The sequence below is a fragment of the Leptidea sinapis genome, chromosome 19, assembly GCF_905404315.1.
Source record: "Leptidea sinapis chromosome 19, ilLepSina1.1, whole genome shotgun sequence".
Classification (NCBI taxonomy): Eukaryota; Metazoa; Arthropoda; class Insecta; order Lepidoptera; family Pieridae; genus Leptidea; species Leptidea sinapis.
Genome location: NC_066283.1, coordinates 12,690,235 through 12,713,133, shown reverse-complemented (window position 1 = coordinate 12,713,133; position 22,899 = coordinate 12,690,235). Strand labels below are relative to the sequence as shown.

Below are 22,899 nucleotides of genomic sequence, written 5' to 3'. Positions count from 1 at the left end.
TTCATATAAGAAAATACAACAAAGTATGTTTCAAAGCACATAATATTATTACGATAAAATAAATGCATTTAATCATTAAATCTTCCTTATACAGATAATTAGTCGGATAGGCTAAGCCTTGAACGTACAAACAGATAACTATTACATCCAAGATAATGTATGCATCATGAGTTTAAATCTAAGCTTTAGACCCTGAGAAGATGGTCAAAGGGACACAGTTACCGTCAGCATTGTTACATTGTGAGGTCAAACAAATACACCAAAAAATATATTGCAAATGTTAATGATAAATGACCAGTTATCTTAGCTTTAAATAACGGAATTTTAACATTGAAATCTTTCTAATCATAAAGTAATAATGTCATGAGTTTTGAATAATATATTTGTTATGTCAATATTGAATCTATTTAAAACTATTTCGACAATAATATATTAATTTTTGCCATTTAATTCTATTCTACTTTATAAATATACGTTATATAAAAAAAAATTATAAATTCATACCGAAATGTTGTAAAACCCTTTTGACATATCGAGACGCAGTTCTTAGCGACCACTTACATATACAATTTGTCCTCTCACTCAAACTCTTACTACATTTAAACAGTTTTAGCCACATAGTTAATATTTAGTATAATAACAGGAAAACGACAAAAAACTTTGTGTTTCTAAAAATGTTTTCAAAACACAACTGCCCCTCGTGTCGTCCATTTTTTTTATTGTTGTGATATTTATCGATACTTATTTATCGATAAAACAAATCACACGTGCATCAAGATGTTTGCATTTGCTAATACTGTAGTTGCTGGTGACCGATTGCGTTCAGCTGCATGGACCGTGGCAGGCGCCATAGCCTAGTTTATGCAACAACTGTGACAAGGACAAATGCGGAAATAATTGAGAATTACGTAACAATATTGTTTTTATTCAGCTTAATAAATGAAACCTGTCTGCTGGGAACTTAATAATATCAGACAGGTATTGAACCACCGATAAGTTATGTATCCTTACATCCGAAACAGCAAATGCATGTTCTATTTTGGTTCGTCTCTTTATTAATGACGATCGAAGTCCTGTGTACATATAATTATCCGTAACATGCAGCATACTATTAAATACAGCAAAGTGCCACCGCCGCGCCTGCTGTTTGATAGCGATGAACTCAAAAATATAAAACGGTTCATGTGGTACGTGGTACGCGAAGTGACTTATCAGGATTAGTGTAAATTTACTATTTCGTATTAGGAAAGTGAGCATTTGATGTCCAGCTCTGCTGCCATCAAGAAATATTAATTTCTTTCGTCTTCGTTTAACTTTAACTTTTCAACGTGAATATAATTGATATCTTGATTAGATATATTATTTTAAGTGTTTAATACAGGAAACAGATTGACTTACCGCATAAATCATCCACAGTTTCGCAAACTTCAATGAGATAACAAGCCCCAATGAATAAGACGCTCGTATTGACATCACGGCACAACAAGATGTCCACTTCAAAACAGGTATACGACCTCATCTTATTTAACACAAGTAATTTTCAAACTATTTTTTGTATGAAACCGATTGGGTGCGTGTCCAAAGGTCACATTGAACATTATTTTTACAATATTTTCCCAATATACATGACAGCGTATTCTATCCGGTAGAGCAAAGGATATGGTATGAGGCAATTTTGTAAATAGCCCATTTTTATCATTATCACATCAGCCAGAAGACGTCCACTGCTGGACAAAGGCGTCCCCCAAAGATCTCCACGACGATCGGTCCTGCGCTGCACTCATACAACGTATACCGACGATCTTGACAAGATCATTCGCGTCGGTCCATCTTGTGGGAGGCCTACCATCACTGCGTCTTTCGGATAAGTGGTCGCAATTCGAGGACTTTACTGCCCTACCGGCCATGCGTACGTCGAACTTCAATGTATTCGAGTATTTTACTATGGCTGTAATATAACATATTTTCGAAGTCGTTCACTGCTTTGATTGCGTTACTAGTAGAAAATGTATTATTGGTATTGTGCCCGGCACACAAACTTACGACTAATACCAAGCGTATGAAGAGTTTCAAAAATTGCATTCGCCTCCATAAATACTTATCCCCTTATTCATAATAGTCTGCTAACTTAAAGCATTGCTAATTCTCACTCTGTCTTCTTCTATTGACCTAAGTCAGAATGAGAAAAAACACTCCTTAGTGGCTGTTTTAAGTTAGCGGACCATTATGAATAAGGGGGTTAGTGTAATTCTATCAAAGCAATTCTGTTCTCTTTATAAACCGATTCTAATTTCGTAAAAATTAGTAAATATTCATGATTGAAAGGCATGTTAGTTATTATTTCTTAAATTGTAACAGTATTTATTGGTTATTCTACAAATACGAACTTGAATTACAAACATGTAGACTCTAGGCGTGTTTGTTACCACGGATTACCCGTTTATGATAAGATCACTTTACACGCGATATATTATAGATAAGGAACACAACATCACACACAATAAATTCCGAAATTACAAACTGTAATCTTAGCAATATCCTCAACGTTATGGGCAGATTATACCGCTTTATAACCAAAACCTATCACTATTCTTACCAACTCAACGTAATCTTCAATTGAATAAATGCAAACATTTTAAACAAGAAAACTATTATAATCCCATTGTAAGGCCATAACTTTAAAGATTTACTCGATCACCATAAATGGCGTAATAATGCTATAAAAGATGTGTTATCACCATCATCCATAAGAACCGTCAAGTGAGCCCTTCGGTCGTCCATTGATTACCTACTGAGTTATAAATTCAATACAAGATTGTACAATCAATATTATAATATTATATATGTCTATAGACAGTTTTAAATTTTACCAAAGTTACAATCTATTTGTCGATTTATAAATTGTTTATTAAATAAAACGTAACACTAGAGATTAATATTGCAATATACAGGTTGTCCCAAAGTATTCTTAAAAAATAACAAAGTATTATTTTAGTAAAATAGCCTATCTTCGATATTTAAGGTACTTTCCCTTCATGTCCCATAACTTTGGGACCCCCTGTATAGTTAAAAACATGGCGTTAGTGAATGAACGAAAAGATTTCTACCTCCTTAAGCTTTAACAAACATAAAATCTACAAATACATCATTCAATGAAACTTTTTAACTTGTTAAAACGTAATATCTAATATCCCATCATGTTGATATAGGGTTAGTCCACTATCAGGTCACATCATTCAAACAGGGCCGTTTGCAAAATTTATGGATCGTACAAAATACAAAAATGTACGAGTAACGTGTTTTATTATACTTTTTGTTATTGATTCGATTTTGTTGTTATATGTATGTACTGTTGTAAGTTTTTGATACTTTGATCGTCTTCGTTAATTTCCTATGAATTCCCCATTTCATGCGTAGGGCTGCCATAATATTTGGATCCCAATACGGGAAGTTTTAACACTTTCGATGTCCAAAAAGCATTAACATTTTTTACGACGACAATTAACATATTTTACTGATATTACTAACTGTGGTGAAAAATACCACGTATGTATGTTTTGACAGCTTTAACACAGTAGAAAAGAAAAGTACAAAAAAATCAAAACTAAAGATTTTATTCGTACTAATCGCACCCGTTAGAGTAACAATGTTTAATTGAAATTAACATCAGTTTATTATTTCGCCCAGCCAAATTTTGAGGTATTTTTTTGTCGTTTTTAATAAAATCATAGAACTGAGCACATATCATTTTAAAATTATGGTGACAAATCTATATGGATTCAATGGTCTCTACCGACAACCTGTTTCGTTATTCTGTGCGCCGTTATCAATGGAAATATTCTTTTCATTTCTCATACTCGGAAAGTAATGCTGTCTTGATCTGATTATTGGGTGGAAAATGCTGCTTCTCTCCATGGAGAGGGAAAAACTCATAAAAATTACTTTCCACCTAAGGAACGGAATGAACTTGAAAAAAAATTGAACTGCTTTCAACTGTAAAGAGTTTTATGTAAAAAAAAATAATAAAAAAAAGCTGCGGCCATGTGACTTTCTAAACAGCCACTGTGAACTTCTTTGAGCGTAATAAGTCGCAACATATACGCGGTGAGTTCCATATTTAAAACTTAAAAAGTCGACATAAATTGTCCTAATTTGACACTTCATTTTAAATAGGTACTACTAATATTATGATATATTATCAATAAATAGTTTATATAAACAACTAGTTTTATTTTCCTCATATTCGAAATGAAAAGTACAGTGTTTAACACGGGTAAAAGTATCAATTCCTACTCGGACTATAGCCTCCCTTGCTGCGCTCGGGCGTCTAAATACCTCGGGAATTGATTCTTTTGACCCTCGGTTAACAATCTACTATTCTATATTTGAGTTGTGGGTAACTACCCCCGCATCCCCTACCGCGCCGCTCGCGCTATTCATTTCTATTTTTTGTAGCAATTGTTGAAAAACGGGACAAATATGGGACATGTAGCAATATGGGACGGCATGTTTTTTGTACGGTGACACTCCCGTATATAATATACAATAAAGACAATTGATGTTACTGACACAAGAAGAAATGAATGTCATTCAATTTATTCCATTAAAAGTATAAGCTCACACATCTCATTATTGTAATTTCTTTAAATAATATTCTTAATTAATTTCTAAAGTATTGTTTATTTTTTTAAAGTGATAACCCTCACTTCTAGGATTAATACACAAATAAATATGATAAACAAAATTATATGGACGATGCGGGACTCGAACCCACGACCTCCGACGTTCCGTGCCGGTGCTCTTACCAACTGAGCTAACCGTTCGAGTACCGCCTCGTTATAAAATTCTGTTTTGCTTTGTTCAACTATCAGGTTGTGGCTTCATCTACTTTACAGTTGATAACCTGCTCAACCCCAATATTTGCTTAGAGTTAGCTCAGTTGGTTAGCACCGGCACGGAACGTCGGAGATCGTGGGTTCGAATCCTGCATCGTTCATATAATTTTGTTTTTCAAATTTTATTTGTGTAGTGTGTGTTCTAGAAGTGAGGGTTATCTTAAAAAAAACACATAAAATACTTTAGAAATTAATTAAGAGTCTTCTCTCTCAGAGCGCCATTTGTTTCCGAAGCGATACAAGTGTCTAGTATATTAGAAATGACATCAAAAAGAATTCTAAAGGAATCAATTTGGAGAAAAAAAAATGCCTTTTTATGCCTTTTATGCAGGCAGGCAGCCGATGAAAAAAAGGCCAGGTTTATAACTTCAGTGTACGTGACAAGCTATATCTTAGACTGAGATTTATGGAGCGTACTTAGACTTTGCTCAGACTTTACTCAGGTACAACTCAGCTGAATATAAGCTTAGCAATCCTTTATTCAATTTTTATAGTCATTTGGGAGCTGTAACGAGTAAGTCAATCTGTAGCATTTTGAAACTCGACTGGTAAACCGAGTGAGTCGATCTGAAGCACTTAGAAATACGCACGACTTATTCGATTCCTGGTTTTAGGAAATGCTTTCCTTTTGAACTTATGATAGAATGAGGACGAATAATCTTAATATATATAAATTACGTGACACGTTGTTAGTCCGCGATAGACTCCTAAACTAATGTACGGATTATAATTACTTCATGGAGTGCAGTTTGGTCCAACTTGAGAGATAGGATAGTTTTTATTTCGATTTGGGATCCATAATTATTTTTATTTTCAATATTTGTTTTGTATGGACATATTTTCTACGAGAGAATTTAGTGATGCACGGTTTGACAGTTCCGCTGTGAAACAGTTTCATTATAAAAACAGGGAGCATTTTTTAAGAAATAATTTTTGATGTTTTGAAATATTATTGGCGCATTCCTATAAAACAGTATTTTTTTATTATCTACAGAACAACGTCTATCGGGGCAGCTAGTGTAGGTATAGTTTTAAACAGGTAGATTTGAACACTCTATATAGAAATTTACAAAAAATTGCGCGGGAACGTAACAGTACTTGCCGTACGCCATATTGAGTAGTTAAGACAGCCCATTGTAGTCAAGTTCGCTTTTTATCACATTCAGCAAAGTATTACGCAAGTAAAATCTGAGCAAAATCTAAGTACGCTCTAAAGATCTCATATTCACTTACTCGCGATTAGTATATGTCAGTTTCTTAAGTGTGCTCTATTTTTAAACAATGCACTGTTTAAAAATAGGGGTACACTTTCTACATGAATTTTTTTCCGACTTTTTCACAGTTCACAAATAAAATTAGAAAAACAAAATTTTATGAACGATGCGGGTTTCCGAACGACCTCCGGCGTTCCGTGCCGTAGCTCTAACCAACTGAGCTAACCGTTCGAGTACCGCCTCGTTATAAAATTCTGTTTGCTTTGTTCAACTCTCAGGTTGTGGTTTCATCTACAACGCCGGAGGTCGAGGGTTCGAATCCCGCATCGTCCATAAAATTTTGTTTTTCAAATTTTATTTGTGTATTAATCCTTAATTGTAAATTAATAATTAAGTGGTACTACACTTTAAAAACAATAACATATTGCTTTTCACAGTTATCACAGTCTATCTAGACGTATAAATGATCTAAGTTTCATTATTAACGCAAGATATAACACTACACTACATAGTACGATGGCTAGTCACGGATTAGATACAATTAAACAAAAACAATATCATATCACCAACGTGTTGCCGTTAAAAATAGAGGTAAACTGTCAACCTCAATTTTCTTTCGACTTTTTCACAGTTTATCTAGTCGTATAAATGATCAAATTTCATTATTAGCGCAATATAAAACACTACACTACATAGTACGATGGCTAGTCACGGATTAGATACAATTAAACAAAAACAATATCATATCACCAACGTGTTGCCGTTAAAAATAGAGGTAAACTGTCAACCTCAATTTTCTTTCGACTTTTTCACAGTTTATCTAGTCGTATAAATGATCAAATTTCATTATTAGCGCAATATAAAACACTACACTACATAGTACGATGGCTAGTCACGGATTAGATACAATTAAACAAAAACAATATCATATCACCAACGTGTTGCCGTTAAAAATAGAGGTAAACTGTCAACCTCAATTTTCTTTCGACTTTTTCACAGTTTATCTAGTCGTATAAATGATCAAATTTCATTATTAGCGCAATATAAAACACTACACTACATAGTACGATGGCTAGTCACGGATTAGATACAATTAAACAAAAACAATATCATATCACCAACGTGTTGCCGTTAAAAATAGAGGTAAACTGTCAACCTCAATTTTCTTTCGACTTTTTCACAGTTATCACAGTCTATCTAGTCGTATAAATGATCTAAGTTTCATAAAAAGCGCAATATAAAACACTACACTACATAGTACGATGGCTAGTCACGGATTAGATACAATTAAACAAAAACAATATCATATCACCAACGTGTTGCCGTTAAAAATAGAGGTAAACTGTCAACCTCAATTTTCTTTCGACTTTTTCACAGTTTATCTAGTCGTATAAATGATCAAATTTCATTATTAGCGGAATATAAAACACTACACTACATAGTACGATGGCTAGTCACGGATTAGATACAATGAAACAAAAACAATATCATATCACCATTATAAACAATGCACTGTTTAAAAATAGAGGTTAACTGTCAACCTCAATTTTCTTCCGACTTTTTTAGAGTTATCACAGTCTATCTAGTCGTATAAATGATCTAAGTTTCATTATTAGCGCAAGATATAGCACTACACTACATAGTACGATGGCTAGTCACGGATTAGATAAAATTAAAAAAAATATATCATATCACCAACGTGTTGCCGGTTCGGTTTGCGTTGCTCTCGCCGTTGTCGTTTCAATTTCTAATCGATACACAGTTATTTTTGTTCGCGCCGCAACATTCCATCGCTCACTCCCTATGCCAATAATAAAAATTGTTTGTTGACACAGCTTTTATTAAATAATAACTATTGCTTACGTAAGAGAATGAATGTTATTTACAATTCAATAACTATAATATAATACTAGCTATGCCGTCAGCTTGGACTCAAATCTATCTCGGCATGTTAGCTTACGTAAACTAAAAACTCAACTTGTTATATTGCTAGTCCGATGGAAGGTAAATTTTTGGTGTTTGTTTACAGAACATGTTGTCGATTGCTTCCGATAATGACCTCCGTGCGTGATGCCGCAGTAATGCCAACATACCTCTATATTCTATAATATCAAACAACACTTCTCTGTACATCAAATATTTTTGTCGCGTGCTTAGGCACGAGAGATACGAACTGCTAGAACTCATCATGATGGGAAAACAATTTGTTATGTTTTTAAAGTGATAACCCTCACTTCTAGGATTAATACACAAATAAAATTTGAAAAACAAAATTTTATGAACGATGCGGGACTCGAAACCTCCGGCGTTCTGTGCCGGTGTTCTAACCAACTGAGTCAACCGTTGGAGTAACGTATCGTTATAAAATCTTGTTTGCTTTGTTACTCGTTAGAGCACCGGCACGGGACGCCGGAGGTCGTGGGTTCGAGTCCCGCATCGTTTATAAAATTTTGTTTTTCAAATTTTATGATGGGAAATGTTACCGGAAGAAGAGGCGCAGATCGCAGATAAAAGTCTTTGCTGCGCAACATCCGCGAGTGGACAAAAATCGCGAGTGCGACAGAACTATTTCGCCTCGCGAAGAACAAAAAGTTAAAATTACAAAGCTGACTGCCAACGTTCGCTAGTCAGAGAGGCACGCGAAGAAGAAGAAGAAGTATATCAAAACAGAAGTTGCAAAGAACATAATTGCGCAATGTAGAAAAAAAATTAAAAGTAAATCACATTTACACTGAGACATTCGAGATATATTAAACTATCTATTGTGTTGAAACCTATTATCTCCTGGGATTCCTCTCGGTATGGGGGTACCACAAGGGTCGATTCTTGGACCGTTCCTCTTCCTAATTCACATATATCAAACGGGTTTATTCTTGGAATTCCTTATAACCTACATAAATGATAACTTTATAGAAAAAAAAAACACAAGGCAGTATTGTTTGCAGATGACACTTCACTCATATTCAAAGTGAAAAAAAGCCAAGTTTTATATGACGAAGTAAACAATGCTCTATCTGACATCGTGTACTGGTTAAGCGCCTATTGTTAAATAGTAATAAAACTTAATAAATTAAATTAACTGCGCCGAATGTCAAAAATGTAGACGAGAATATTTTACTAAACGGAAAGGTGGTAAAAACGGTGAAATCTGCTATATTTCTTGGTATTACTCTTAATTCCAAATTGCAATGGGGCGCCCATATTGGCGAATAGGCTTAGTTCTGCAGCATATGCGATCCCACAATTTAATTCGTCGATCTTCTAGAACAAGTATGTTTACTTCTTAAACTTTTCTCCGGTAACGGCCGTGAATGGACGTCCTGTTCTAGGATCATCTTCCAGCGACTCTCTCTCTGCCTTGCTTGAATTCTCATCTCCAAAGTTTTATGAAGTCAAACGAAGGTCCAGATTCCCCGTAAACTGAAGACATCTCTACAAATATTACTGACGGCATTTTGTTCTTCTTTGTGAGGTATTTTAAAACGGCTCGGTACCGAAATTCGGTACAATGCGCGGATGACTCAAACATGAACTCACGCTAATGACATGAAATTTGGTATTAATGCTAAACAGGTAATCAGCCTAGCAAAATTCCCTAAGAAAAAAGCGATTCACGCAATTGTATGAAACGTGCAGTCAAAGAGCAGCCGCCTCTCGTATCGGTAATATTTTTTTTATGGAATAGGAGGACAAATGAGCGTATGGGTCACCTGGTGTTAAGTGATCACTGCCCACATTCTCTTGCAACACCAGAGGAATCACAAGAGCGTTGCCGGCCTTTAAGGAAGGTGTACGCGCTTTTTTTGAAGGTACCCATGTCGTATCGTCCCGGAAACACCGCACAAGGAAGCTGATTCCACAGCTTAGTATTACGAGGAAGAAAGCTCCTTGAAAACCGCACTGTGGAGGACCGCCACACATCCAGATGGTGAGGATGATATCCTAATTTGTGGCGTGTCGTGCGAAGGTGGAATACTTTTATAATTAAGTGAATACTTTTCGCAATGAATTATATTGCAACCTATTGTTAATCTAATTCTTTTCATAATTATTCATCTTTATAAATACAAAGTAGGTACTAATATATATTTTTAAATATATGTTCTATGTAGGGCCGCATAACTCTTTCTTGGTTCTAAAATGTGTTTTATTCTGAGGACTTAATAATGTTTAGTCTATACGTATTCTTAGTTGCTTTATAGTATATATTTTAAGTATATTAAAAGCAGGAATGCTTGTCAAAGTATCAGACATAATTATTGCTATTCCTACTACAACTTTAGTATTCATTTCCCTTTACGCAAAGTCCAGTGCGATTAGAAATCCCCTCGAGGCGTTATCTTTCATATCAGCTATGAACTGAGTCACTATCAAACCTTTACCGAAGGTCACCGAAGGCGGAACAATTATTTACTGTGTTATCAAACATTACACAATTTAGTGTGCAACGCATACAAACCGTCATAAATCACATGAATAGAAAGAATGCCGCTTATAAACATTTGTATGATATACATAATCCCTACATAGTATAAAACAAAGTCGCTTTCTATGTCTCTATATCCCTATGTATGCTTAAATCTTTAAAACTACGCAACGGATTTTGATGCGGTTTTTATTAATAGATAGAGTGATTGAAGGGGAAGGTTTATATGTACAATTACACCCATTAAATGGTGGAGGAATACTGTTATTTTTGAGGTTTCTAATGTGATGTCGTAAATAAATACATTTTTTCTGCATACATTGCAAACGCAGGCTGAACCCTACGAGATTTATCAAAATAATGTACTAAGTATTGTACACATTGAAAAGGTCTACAGAAAACTCCGCAATGGTATATGTCTATCTCTTATGGATATCCCACAATAACATTTTTTTTGTCATTTACTGTTTATGACAAATAATGGCTAATTTTCAAAGCGATTTTTACAAATACAGCATTAAACTTATCTAATTAAATACCTTAAATACATTGTTGACTTAATATATATCTATATGGCACTTTACAGCATAATATAATTTAAATGAATATTTTCGAAAGACTAAGAATTAAACACTAAGAATTAAACACAAACAACATACACATTTAATTTTATTTATTACTAGCTGACCCAGCAAACGTTGTATTGCCGATATTAAAATCGCGATATAAAAGTAACTGTTGGTCGTAGATGGGTGAAAATTTGAATTTGTATGTATTTTTTAATGCTGACTTATAATCAAACAAATTAAAAAAAAAATGAAAAAAAAAAAATTGGCGTGGACCATCCGTAACATTTAGGGGAATGAAAAATAGATGTTCTCCGATTCTCAGACCTACCTAATATGCACTCAAAATTTCATGAGAATCGGTCAAGCCGTTTCGAAGGAGTTTAACTACAAACACCGCGACATGAGAATTTTATATATTAGACTATAGTAATGTTAAACATTCGCTGCCTAGTACTAAATTGACATGGGCACCTTAACAAAAAAAAGCGTGTACACCTTCCTAAAGGGCCTGGCGACGCTCCTGTTATTCCTGTAATGTCGCAGAAGGATGTGGGCGGCAGTGATCACACAACACCAGTGACCCCTACGCTCCTACATTGAAGGCTTTCATAAGTATATGTTGCTTTCTTGTACAAAAGCCTAACTGCATATTTAGAATCTGTTAACAATTCTAAATAGACCGACTTTTTGGTAAGTAATAGGTAATAACCTTAGGTAATTTATACGTCCAGATAGTCTCTTGCTGTTGGACTACCGAAAAAATAGGCCAGAATTAATACTTTAGTCACAAGCTACGTCTCACACTCGCGATTTGTATGACACTTTGTTTTAGATTATGATCTAAGGTAATCACACATGGAGTATTGCTGTCATCTCCGGTCTGGCGCACGGCTAGAGCAGCTCGAAGTGTGGGGTACCCAGTGCTCTGTGAACGGCTGGATCACTTGGCGTTGCGTAGAGAAGTCGCTTCATTGTGTGTCTTCTACCGCATTTATCACGGGGAGTGTTCCGAAGAGCTGTTTAACCTGGTTCCTGCCGCCGAATTCCACCTTCGCACGACACGCTCAAGTTAGGATATCATCCTCACCATCTGGATGTGTGGCGGTCCTCCACAGTGCGGTTTTCAAGGAGCTTTCTTTCCACGTACTACAAAGCTGGGGAATGAGCTTCCTTGTGCGGTGTTTCCGGGACGATACGACATGTGTACCTTCAAAAAAAGCGCGTACACCTTCCTTAAAGGCCGGCAACGCTCCTGTGATTCGTCTGGTGTTGCGGGAGATTGTGGGCGGCGGTGATCACTTAACAACAGGTACGCTCGTTTGTCCTATCTTTTTTTTATAAGAATAGTCTTATAAAAAAAAGATATTAACTAGTTACAGCTAGTTGTTTACATCGCGTGCCTGTATAACCAAACAAACCAAAGCCCCTAAGTTCCACTCATGGTGTAAACTCTAGTCTCAAACATCGTGTAGTAAGTAGTGTAGTTATCACGGTAACTGGGTCACTGAGCGGTTTACGTAAACCCGTATCACTTAACGTTTATATGTTAAGTCACGTCTTGTTCGATTCCGGCACACACTCGCGCGAACTATATTCAAATCATTGCTAATGTGGACGGACAGAAGGCACACTCGTCATCATTTCAGCCGGAAGACGTGCACTGCTGGGCAAAGGCCTCCACCAAAGATCGCCATGACGATCGGTCCTGCGTTGTCCGCATCCAACGAGATTTGTTACGATGGGGCAAACGAGCAAGAGGCTCACGGGATAGGGAGAGGTGAGGCAACCGCCCATGGACATGCATTAAGAAGGGAGCATGCTTATTTCTTGAAGGTCCCTAAGTCTTATCTGTTCCAGAAAACCGCGGCCGGTAATCGATTCCACAAAGTGGCTGCACAAGGTAAGAAATTTCTTGCAAAACGCGCGGTGAGAGTGATGCGGTTCCAGTGAACATGACGAGATCGTCGGCCCATCTTGTGGGGGGCCTACCAAAACTACGTCTTCCGGTGTGTGGTCGCCATTCAAGGTCTTTTCTGCCCCATCGGCCAACTGTCCGTCGAGCTCTGTGCCCTGCCCACTGCCACTTCAGTTTCGCAACCATTTTTTTTTATGGAATAGGAGGACAAACGAGCGTACGGGTCACCTGGTGTTAAGTGATCACCGCCGCCCACACTCTCCTGCAACACCAGAGGAATTACAAGAGCGTTGCCGGCCTTTAAGGAAGGTGTACGCGCTTTTCTTGAAGGTACCCATGTCGTTAACTGCTTAGTTAAACCTAAAGTAGAGTCAACGCAGACAAATAAAAATATAATTCTATATTTCCTTTTCAGTAAATCCTTTTTTTCGACACGTGTTTCGTCTCCAAACGAGGTTTCTACAGGAGCTGATCTTGACTCGCCAAATATTGGCACTCTGTTTAATTTGTGAAACTTATCGGACTTAGCACTAAAGATCATTATTGAAAGCATTATAAATGGATTTCCGTAACATATTACATAACATATATATACATAGTCCGACGGACAGATGGCCGTTGGCCGTAGTAAAGGGCCTCGAATGGCGACCACGTACCAGAAGACGCAGTGTTGGTAGGCCCCCCATAAGATGGACTGACGATCTGGTCAAGATTCCTGTAATACGTTGGATGAGGGCAGCGCAGGACCGATCGTCGTAGAAATGGGGTAGGCCTTTGTCCAGCAGTGGACGTTCTCTGGCTGATGATGATGATGATGATTACATAACGCTTGACGTCATTTTTACACGCTTTATATAAGCGTCACCTGTATGTATGTTTGTTTGTAACCGACTCATTTGGGCGCGATTTTGACCCACTTTAAACGGCCAGATTTCGTTCAAACTTCGTAGATTTATCGAGGACCGATGACAATAGATTAATTTGATAAAATTAATCCATTTTTCAATTTGCAAAATTAGATTTTGGTTAATTTACATAAATAATAATTTAGATAGTTTTCATCTGTAAGGCAGGAATTGATGTTAATTTTAAATTTCAACCATTATCATTAACCGGTTTATCTAATATTAGGAAAGTTTCGAATGCCAAAGAGAATTTTTAATTCAACAATGCAAACAATAGTTATAAAAAAATTAAAAAAGAAACACGCTTTTATATATAAACCAATATTTTTTAGTCCGGTTTTCTATAAAAAGCGTGTTTTTTAGTTTTTTTTAACTACTATTTATTAGACTTATACCCCCTTATTCATAACAGTCTGCTAACTTAAAGCATTGCTAATTCTCACTCTGTCTTCTTCTATTGACCTCTGACTTAGGTCAGAATGAGAAAAAACACTCCTTAGCGGCTGTTTTAAGTTAGCGGACCATTATGAATAAGGGGAGTAGTCTTTTATTTTCCTGGTAAATGTATTCAGTAATGGTAACTGATAAACTTGTTCTTTTGTAATTTTAAAATAACGGTGTATTTTGTTATACTAGAAAACCATTTTTTTTTGTTATTTCCGATCGGCCTGAATCGATTTTAACGGAACTTTACATGTTGGACTAACTTTTGGTTAGGTGCATTTTATAATAATTATCAAGGATTACGTACCTACTTAAAAATTAAAATCCATTTAAATGCGAACAAATAAGTACCTACATGATCACGCCGTGAAGCAGTGATGTGTAAGAATTACTGTGTTTCGGTCTGAAGGGAGCCGTAGCTAGTGAAATTACTGGGCAAATGAAAGTTGACATCTTTTGTCACAAGGTGACGAGCGATTTTGTAGTGCCGCTCAGAATTTTTGGGTTTTTCAATAATCTGGAGCGGCGCTGCATTGTAATGGGCAGAGCGCATCAATTACCATCAGCTGAACGTCCTGCTCGTCTCGTCCCTTATTTTTAATAAAGAAAACGTAAACGTCAAACGCGGCTGAGCTCCCTTTCCATAATGGATATAATGGAAACATTCATTATTTACATAATTAAAAAAAAATCTTAAAACAAAAGTCGGTTACGAAGCTAGCAGGCACAAATATGAAATGAGGAAGTACTGATATTACATACAGTAAACATTCACGCTAGTAAGTATTAAAAGTATTTTCAGCATCATTGGCACCACTTTCACTTACGATTAACTGTGCAATAATTGAGTTGTTTAAGCGTTAAATGTTGCATATTAGAAGCCAAAATGTTAACACGAAGCGTTACAAGAAAGCGGTCGAAGTAACCCCAGATGGCTGATGAGACAACGGATTTAATAGCGGTTTATTCTGATTAATTCTATACATTATTATACTTTATAATATTTACAAGCATTACAAATTGAAATTCAACTCCATTATATCAAGCAAGTATTATTATATTCACAAATATGGAACGTAGAGGCAAGGAGAATCATCTGTGTATATGAAAAAGTTTCCGTCAAAATGCATTAAGGCGATTTTAAACAAGTTTTGTGGTGAAAGTATAGCATTTCGAGCTATGAACACTACTTAATCCTGTTACACATATCCTTAAGTCTTATTTGTAGGTTGCTAATGCTTGCTGTTGGTTATAGTTAACACTGCCGAGCCTTTTTGAACTACCACTATTCTTTGAAGTTAAGTTTTATGGCATGGCGTGACGCATTTTTTTGGTACTTCTCTCAAAAAAGTTATTCCTTATAGCTTCTACTTTTTTGTGTAGGTTCATTTATTCAGATTAGTAGTGAATAACGAGGATTGTAAGCATATAACCTGTTTTCCACCCAAGAATTTTGAAAATATTGGCTTTGTTACATAGATGGCGGGCCGGCCGCCGTGAAATCATATCGCTCAAGGTCGCTGGCATTTAGTGTCGCCTTAAATTAGGGTGGCGCCACAGTGTAGGGTAAGAACAGAAGCGACAAATTTAAAATAATACTAATCACTCTACCTGCGCCTATTCTCATAATAACTCTTTAAGGTTATATTAACTACATTATTTTCGCATTACGATCGCTACATTCACCATACCCTGTACATATACCAGCGCCATTGTGGAAGGTTTTTAAACTGTTATTTACAACACAGCTCGACAATTTTTCAACTTTTCTCCCTTAAGAGTTGATACTCCTTGCCTCTACCCTCCATATTCACAATTTACAGATAAATGGAGCTGAAACTTCAAAACGTCAATGAACAACTGTCAATGTCTACAAATGACAGATTATTGCCGTAAAGTAACGGAGACAGACTAAAAATCAGTCATTGTAAAAGAATGCCGCTCTTTAATCCGTAAAATCCAGTTGCTGAATTTTAAATTTCGAACAATGTATGGTATGATACAGAATAATATGAAAGGCCAATAACAACAACCAGACAAAACAATAAATAATAAACAATGTACCGCCATCCGACGTCGTGACCGGTTGGAAGCCTGACCACCTTCCTAATAAAAAAATTAATCTTGTAATTTATTGTTATAGTCATGCTGAAAACTTGTAATATACTCACTACAACACTAAACAAGGCGAATATCACAGCAACGCAAAGCCATTTTGCCAAATGTTAATGCCTAGATTGTAATTAAAAAGTATAATAAATTAAATAGATTCAAGTATATGCACCATATTAAAAAAAATCATAGACATCATAGACCAAGTATAGTACTAGACTAATTGATAGCTTCCGTCTCACTCACACGAGAACAAGAAAAAACTTATGCGAGTCTTATGTAAAGAAATGAGATAGAGTGATTAGATTTTTTGTTTCGCCATGCGTGCCGGTTTCTTCAAGGTCAGCACACCCGGTGTGCTAAACAAACTTGACAGCGCTGCACAGAAAACTTGTGAAACGTGTGAAATATCCACTATTTATTCAATATCAGTGACAATTTTAGGTAGAATCGAAGGAAATATGGTGCGATGTTGTGTTTTACGATGTAAAAGTGATAGTGAAAGAACACTTGTGTTATATTATGTACTTATTGTACCTATATATATGATATTATCTCTCTCATGTTGGCCACGCCAAACCGATGTCTAGTTACTATACTTGGTCTATGATAGACATAGAGAACGGACTGATCAAACATGGCCGCTCGCTGTCATCCACCATTTTATGCTTTTTTTACTCAAATTGCTTACACAACACGAAAATATGAGACCTTCAAGATATAATCTCAAGGCAAATGTGATGTTTATTGATAACAATCTATGCCTCATGCGCTTCATAATAATTGGCAAAATGGCAAAAAATATATGTACACTAAATAACATCTAACGACCAAATCTGCAATGTGCATACCAAATTACGCCCGAGTTGGTACTCGGTTTTTTCGTGTTCAAGTATAGTTCAAGGTATATGTGGTTATTGCTACATGAAAAAGAGAAGACAAATGGTAGAATCTTGTTTTACCCCTAGATTGATGCAAATGTGATCGTTGTTCATCAAATACACAACAGCGTGTAGCGACGTGACTTAGGCTGAGATTTATAGACCGCAGGTACATAGACTTTATTAAGACTTTACTTTTTTTATTACTGACAGTAGACGGTAGTAATTTATCTCTATCTGTAGATAGTATATTGGGAACGGCCGTTATAGTATCATTATTAGTTTGAGTGTGATAAAACGCACTGACCTATATAAGTTACCACTGGACAGGCTGTTCCATATATTTGACAGCAATTTTTTTGTGCCTATTTGAAGCGCCACTCGCGATTGTCCAGAGAACTAATTTTGACGTATAATAGAAATGGCTGCGAAGGAACGTACAATACTCTGAAGTGTTTTTGCATTTTGAATTAATTTCGTTCGTTTTCCGTGTTATTTATACTTCAAGAATCAACGTAAAAAAGCACACAATTTTCTTTTCTAAGTAGTTATAATCACAAGTCTTAGTACCGTAGACTCTCGCTACACGGCCAACAGCGCCAAAATGGCGAATATCAAACAGGCACAAAAGCACTTTGACAGCCGCGAGTCCAATGGTATACAGTAGAGGTCAGTGGGTAAAACGCGAACTTGACTTTTGCATTAGTCTTAGCATAATTTCAGTTGTGAAATGGCTATAAAAACGAAATCAAAGATTATGCTAAGTCTTACGTCACTAAGTCTGAGCACAATCTTAGTACACTCTATATATCTCAGCCTTAGTGTTGAGTCGAAGAAGCCGTATAAAGTACTCACCAGTAGTATCCACGGGGGATCTGTGTGGCACAATCGAATGCACGTATCTGGCCACGAAGTGTCCAAAGACAGCCTTCAGCGCCGGGTTGTGCATCATTTCAACGAACTCCGTGAACTCGAGATAGCCCGAGTTGTCCCGGTCGGCGAGCGCCATGATCTTCTCCACGACATTGTCGGGCAAGTCGTGGTCGTATTCCCTGGATTCGATTATGTTCTTCAGTTCGACGTACGATATTCGGCCGTCGTTATCTTTGTCGTACTGTACAAATATTTATTCATATTAATAATGATCTCCGTATATTATTTCTCAAAATGAAACACCATAAGTATTATTCATAAAAAATGATTCAAACATATAGACAAAACTAAATATTTTCGAAAATAATAATGAAATATTAACAATGCAATAATTAGTTTGTTTCACTTTGAGAGCTTTTTATAAATCAGTGGGAGGCTCCTTTGCACACGATGCCGGCTAGATTATGTGTACCACAACGGCGCATATTTCTGCCGTAAACAAGTAATGTATGCATTATTGTGTTTCGGTCTGAACGGCGCCGTAGCTAGTGAAATTACTGGGCAAATGAGACTTTACATCTTATGTCTAAAGGTGACGAGCGCAATTGTGGTGCCGCTCAGAATTTTTGGGTTTTTCAAGAATTCTGAGCGGCACTGCATATTTATGGGCAAGGCGTATCAATAATCATCAGCTGAACGACCTGCTCGTCTCGTCAGTAGTAGGGATTCGCCGGTTCTGGCTCACAGTAGTGGGGATTCGCCGGTTCTGCCTCCCCGGTTCTGGCTCACTTCTTCGTGTTGCCTACTAAAAAAAAAAAAAAAGAAGTTTGGTGTCAAACTGGGGGTTTTGATGTATTTCCGAGCGATTGCGCTGATCCGTTTTTCGATATCTCTTATAGTTACAAAGTTAGCTTTTTAAGTTAAACAGATCCATACTCATTACTAATCAGTGGTAATTAACCTAATGATTGGTGAGCGACTCAATGTCGATTCTTTGAAAGTGATAGATGTAATTAGTAAATTACCTCTCACATTCGTTACTACGATTAAAACGACAGTTTTGTGCTGTGTTTATTATTAAGTTAACAGATGATATAAATAAAGTATATAATAAAACATCGTTGCAGATTGTATCATTTTAAAAATATTTGATGAAATCATTCAAACTCTTCTTATTAAACTTAAAGTATAGATACATTAAACAGTACTCGCAACACATGCTGCGGTAAATAAATTCTTTACTCTTGTAGTATTGTGGATATACATTCTGCAATTGCTTTGTAAAAACCTCAGCTTGAATCCCTGACTTGGACGATCATATGAATTGAAGTATTGTCCAATAACCTGCTCACCAATATGTATTGCAACCTAGTGAGAGCCTGGCTTATTTTCACTATCTACATTGTTGACAATATAACAGGGCGTTACAACGTATATCGACAATCGGTTTGCTGCGTAAACATTATTTTGAATACTTAGATCAAATTTCTTCAAATTTCATTGTATTCATATTACCGTCGAATAATGTATTTAAAAGTTATTGGATTACAACTTACAATAAAACAAAACATCATTTTAAGTACATATTTAATTTCAATATTATAAGGCAATATAGTAGTAAGTTTAACTAAAACTATTACACACCTTTACAAACGATCAAACATAAACAAAACTGCGGTAATCTACTGAAATATTATGATTTTTATCAATTTTATTGTACAACTTGAGTTAAGTGATAAAGCTCTTTGTCATTTTCTTAATGTAACAAATTTTGAGATAAATAAAATACACTTTAGTTTCTGTGATTATTTCCTTTCGCGAATATATCAACAATTCGACCATCAGATTTCCTCATCGAGTCATTAATTATTTTTAGTATTAGTTTAAGATTTTTCTTTCGCCAAACATATTATAGAGATCAGGTAGTTATATCTTGAAACTAATTGACATGGTTGAGATTGTATAAAGGTTGCAATTCATCAAAGCATCAGGTGATTTAGATACAATTTGTGTCACTGACATCATTCAAAAATATTATAAAATTATTTACGAAAACTGATTTTCCACACCCACACACAGTGCACCCTCTACTACAAAAAGGTTTCATATAATATAATGAGACAATTTATTGTTAAACTACCATTTATTGATTATATTTAAATAGAACTATTTATAAGTAAAACAATATACAGTACCTACATCATAACTTACTCCACAAGTTATATATCTAAATAAAAGATGTATCTACTCTCATTCTTTTCAAAAAAAAAAATCAAACTTAAAACTTATATAACATTTATTTTATTTTATGATGACTCCAAGCTAAGGTATCAATATAATTTGCTTAATATACCGTTTGGTATGACAAAGTAGATTTATTTATTCGTTGAGTGAAAATATTATGCTTTATTGACTTAAGTCTATGCATTGAACAATATTCATTGTTATTATTGAAATAGGCATTATTCATTTTCATATACTTACTTAGTAACACTTATAAAATTTGGAGTTGCAATTTCCCGCAACATCTTACGCATATATTTAGATCTAAGTCCTAGGAATTCATTAAATATGTTAACTTTGTTCCATCTTTAAAATAGCCTAACTTCTTATTATTGAGTTTTAGATAACAAAACATTTGTTCGGCATTGTCAGATGTTTCGAAACGCAAATGTGAATCAGGTTTTATAACTCTTTAAAAATTTATATATTAAAGTATAAGTATCAGTGTACAATAATTTTAATATATTTTGAAACTTATTTAACATATAGTTATAGTAAAAGTCATCGTATTAGAGTTTTAGAAATATTCAATATACCTGCAATATACCAAATAAATATGTTTATTGAGGAACAATTTAGTCTTTTGTAATTGAACTGCAACCAATTTTCATTTTAAAATAGATAAACTATGGAATTCTATCTTGGCAATGAAATCATACAGTGCAATTTTACATTTACTCTTTTTTCAATATTTTCCGTTGCTATTTATATATTTGAGGTATTCATTAATTTATAAAAATCTTTTTGAAATCAGATGTAGGTAGCTTGTTTATGCATGTTTGTATTTAAATCTATGTAATTTTGTAGCCATGCGCTTTGTTTGAATTTTAAAATAATATGATTTTTTTATAATGAGACGATTTATTGTTAAACTACCATTTATTGATTATATTTAAATATAAAAAAATATAAATAAAACAATATACAGTACATACATCATATCTTATTCCACAAGTTATATATCTAATCTATTCTTTTCAAAAAAAAATTCAACCTTAAAACTTATATAATATTTATCTTATTTTATGAGGACTCCAAGCTAAGGTATCAATATAATTTGCTTAATATACCGTTTGGTATGACAAAGTAGATTTATTTATTCGTTGAGTGAAAATATTATGCTTTATTGACTTAAATCTATGCATTGAACAATATTCATTCATATTTTCAAATAGGCATATCTTATAATTTTCCATTTTCATATACTTACTTAGTAACACTTTTATTAAATTTGAATGCGTATTTTCCCACAACATCTAATACATACGTTTAGATCTAAGTCCTAGGAATTCATTAAATATGTTAACTTTGTTTTCATCTTTATAATTATCGTATCGTACTTCTTTTTATTGACTTTTGGGTAGCAAAAAATTTTTTTCTGCAGTCAGAGGTTTTGAAACGCAAATGTAAATCAGGTTTTATATCTGTGTAATTTTTTTTATATTAAACTATCAGTATCAGTGTATAATAATTTTAATTTATTTCGAAACTTATTTAACTAGTGAAAGTCATGGCATTAGAGTTTTAGAAATTTTCAATATATAAAATCCCAACTAAATATGTTTATTGAAGAACAATTTAGTTTTTCGTAATAGAACTGCAACCAAATTTTCATTTTAAAAAAGATAAACTATGGAATTCTATCTTGGCAATTAAAATCATACAGTGCAATTTTACATTTACTCTTTTTTCCAATATTTTCCATTGTTCTTTATACATTGAGTTATTTATTAATTTATAAAAATCTTTTCGAAATCAGATGTAGGTAGCTTGTTAATGCATGTTTATATTTAAATCTATGTAATATTTTAACCATGAGCTTTGTTTGAATTTTAAAATTCTATGAATATTTTGTTTTTTCTGTGTGTGTGTGAGTGTGTGTGTGTGTGTGTGTGTGTGTGTGTGAGACATTGCTTTAAATTTCTGAAGTAAATTAAATATGTATTTTTATTACGAAGGTTTGGAACAAATTTTATGCTTTTCATCCGGAACATCAAAATTTGTTCGGACATCTACCCATTCAAAACCTTCTGTAGGAAGGAATGGAGATACAGTCTATCCATAACGGTTATTAGCATCAAAATAAGTTATAAACGACGTTTTTCTTTGTCCTGTTCTTATTTGCCAGAAATATTCACAAATAAGGTCATTACAAATTTAAGAGTAGGCATATGTTTCGTCTTGAGAGACATGCAAATATTTCAGTGGTTTCGTTTTATAATATTGTAACTTATACTTATTTGTTTAAATTCGCTTTTTCATAACGATTCCTACATTGAGATATACAGTCTCAAATACCCGATCCAATAAAAGCTGTTTGTTCAAAGCCCTAAAGTAATTGTTATTTAATTTTTGTGCATTTTAACATAGCACCCCAACTTA

At 34.7% G+C, this 22,899-nt stretch overlaps 1 protein-coding gene and 1 long non-coding RNA gene across 4 annotated transcripts in view; both read right to left on the bottom strand.

Annotated features, from left to right (window-relative positions):
- The window catches only part of LOC126969748 (uncharacterized), a 304,380-nt gene that overhangs the window by 82,500 nt on the left and 198,981 nt on the right, over positions 1-22,899 (bottom strand). The gene's annotated exons all lie outside the window — the stretch shown is intronic.
- LOC126969736 (rhomboid-related protein 2) overlaps positions 1-22,899 on the bottom strand; it is a 47,596-nt gene that overhangs the window by 13,570 nt on the left and 11,127 nt on the right. For 2 of the 3 annotated variants that reach the window (XM_050815296.1, XM_050815297.1), the window contains exons 2-3: positions 18,217-18,475; positions 16,433-16,474 (exon numbers count right to left, since the gene is read on the bottom strand). In XM_050815296.1, coding sequence (XP_050671253.1) covers positions 16,433-16,474; positions 18,217-18,475 — 301 coding nt within the window. The remainder of the gene's footprint in view (positions 1-16,432; positions 16,475-18,216; positions 18,476-22,899) is intronic. The other variant, XM_050815299.1, reaches the window with a different exon arrangement.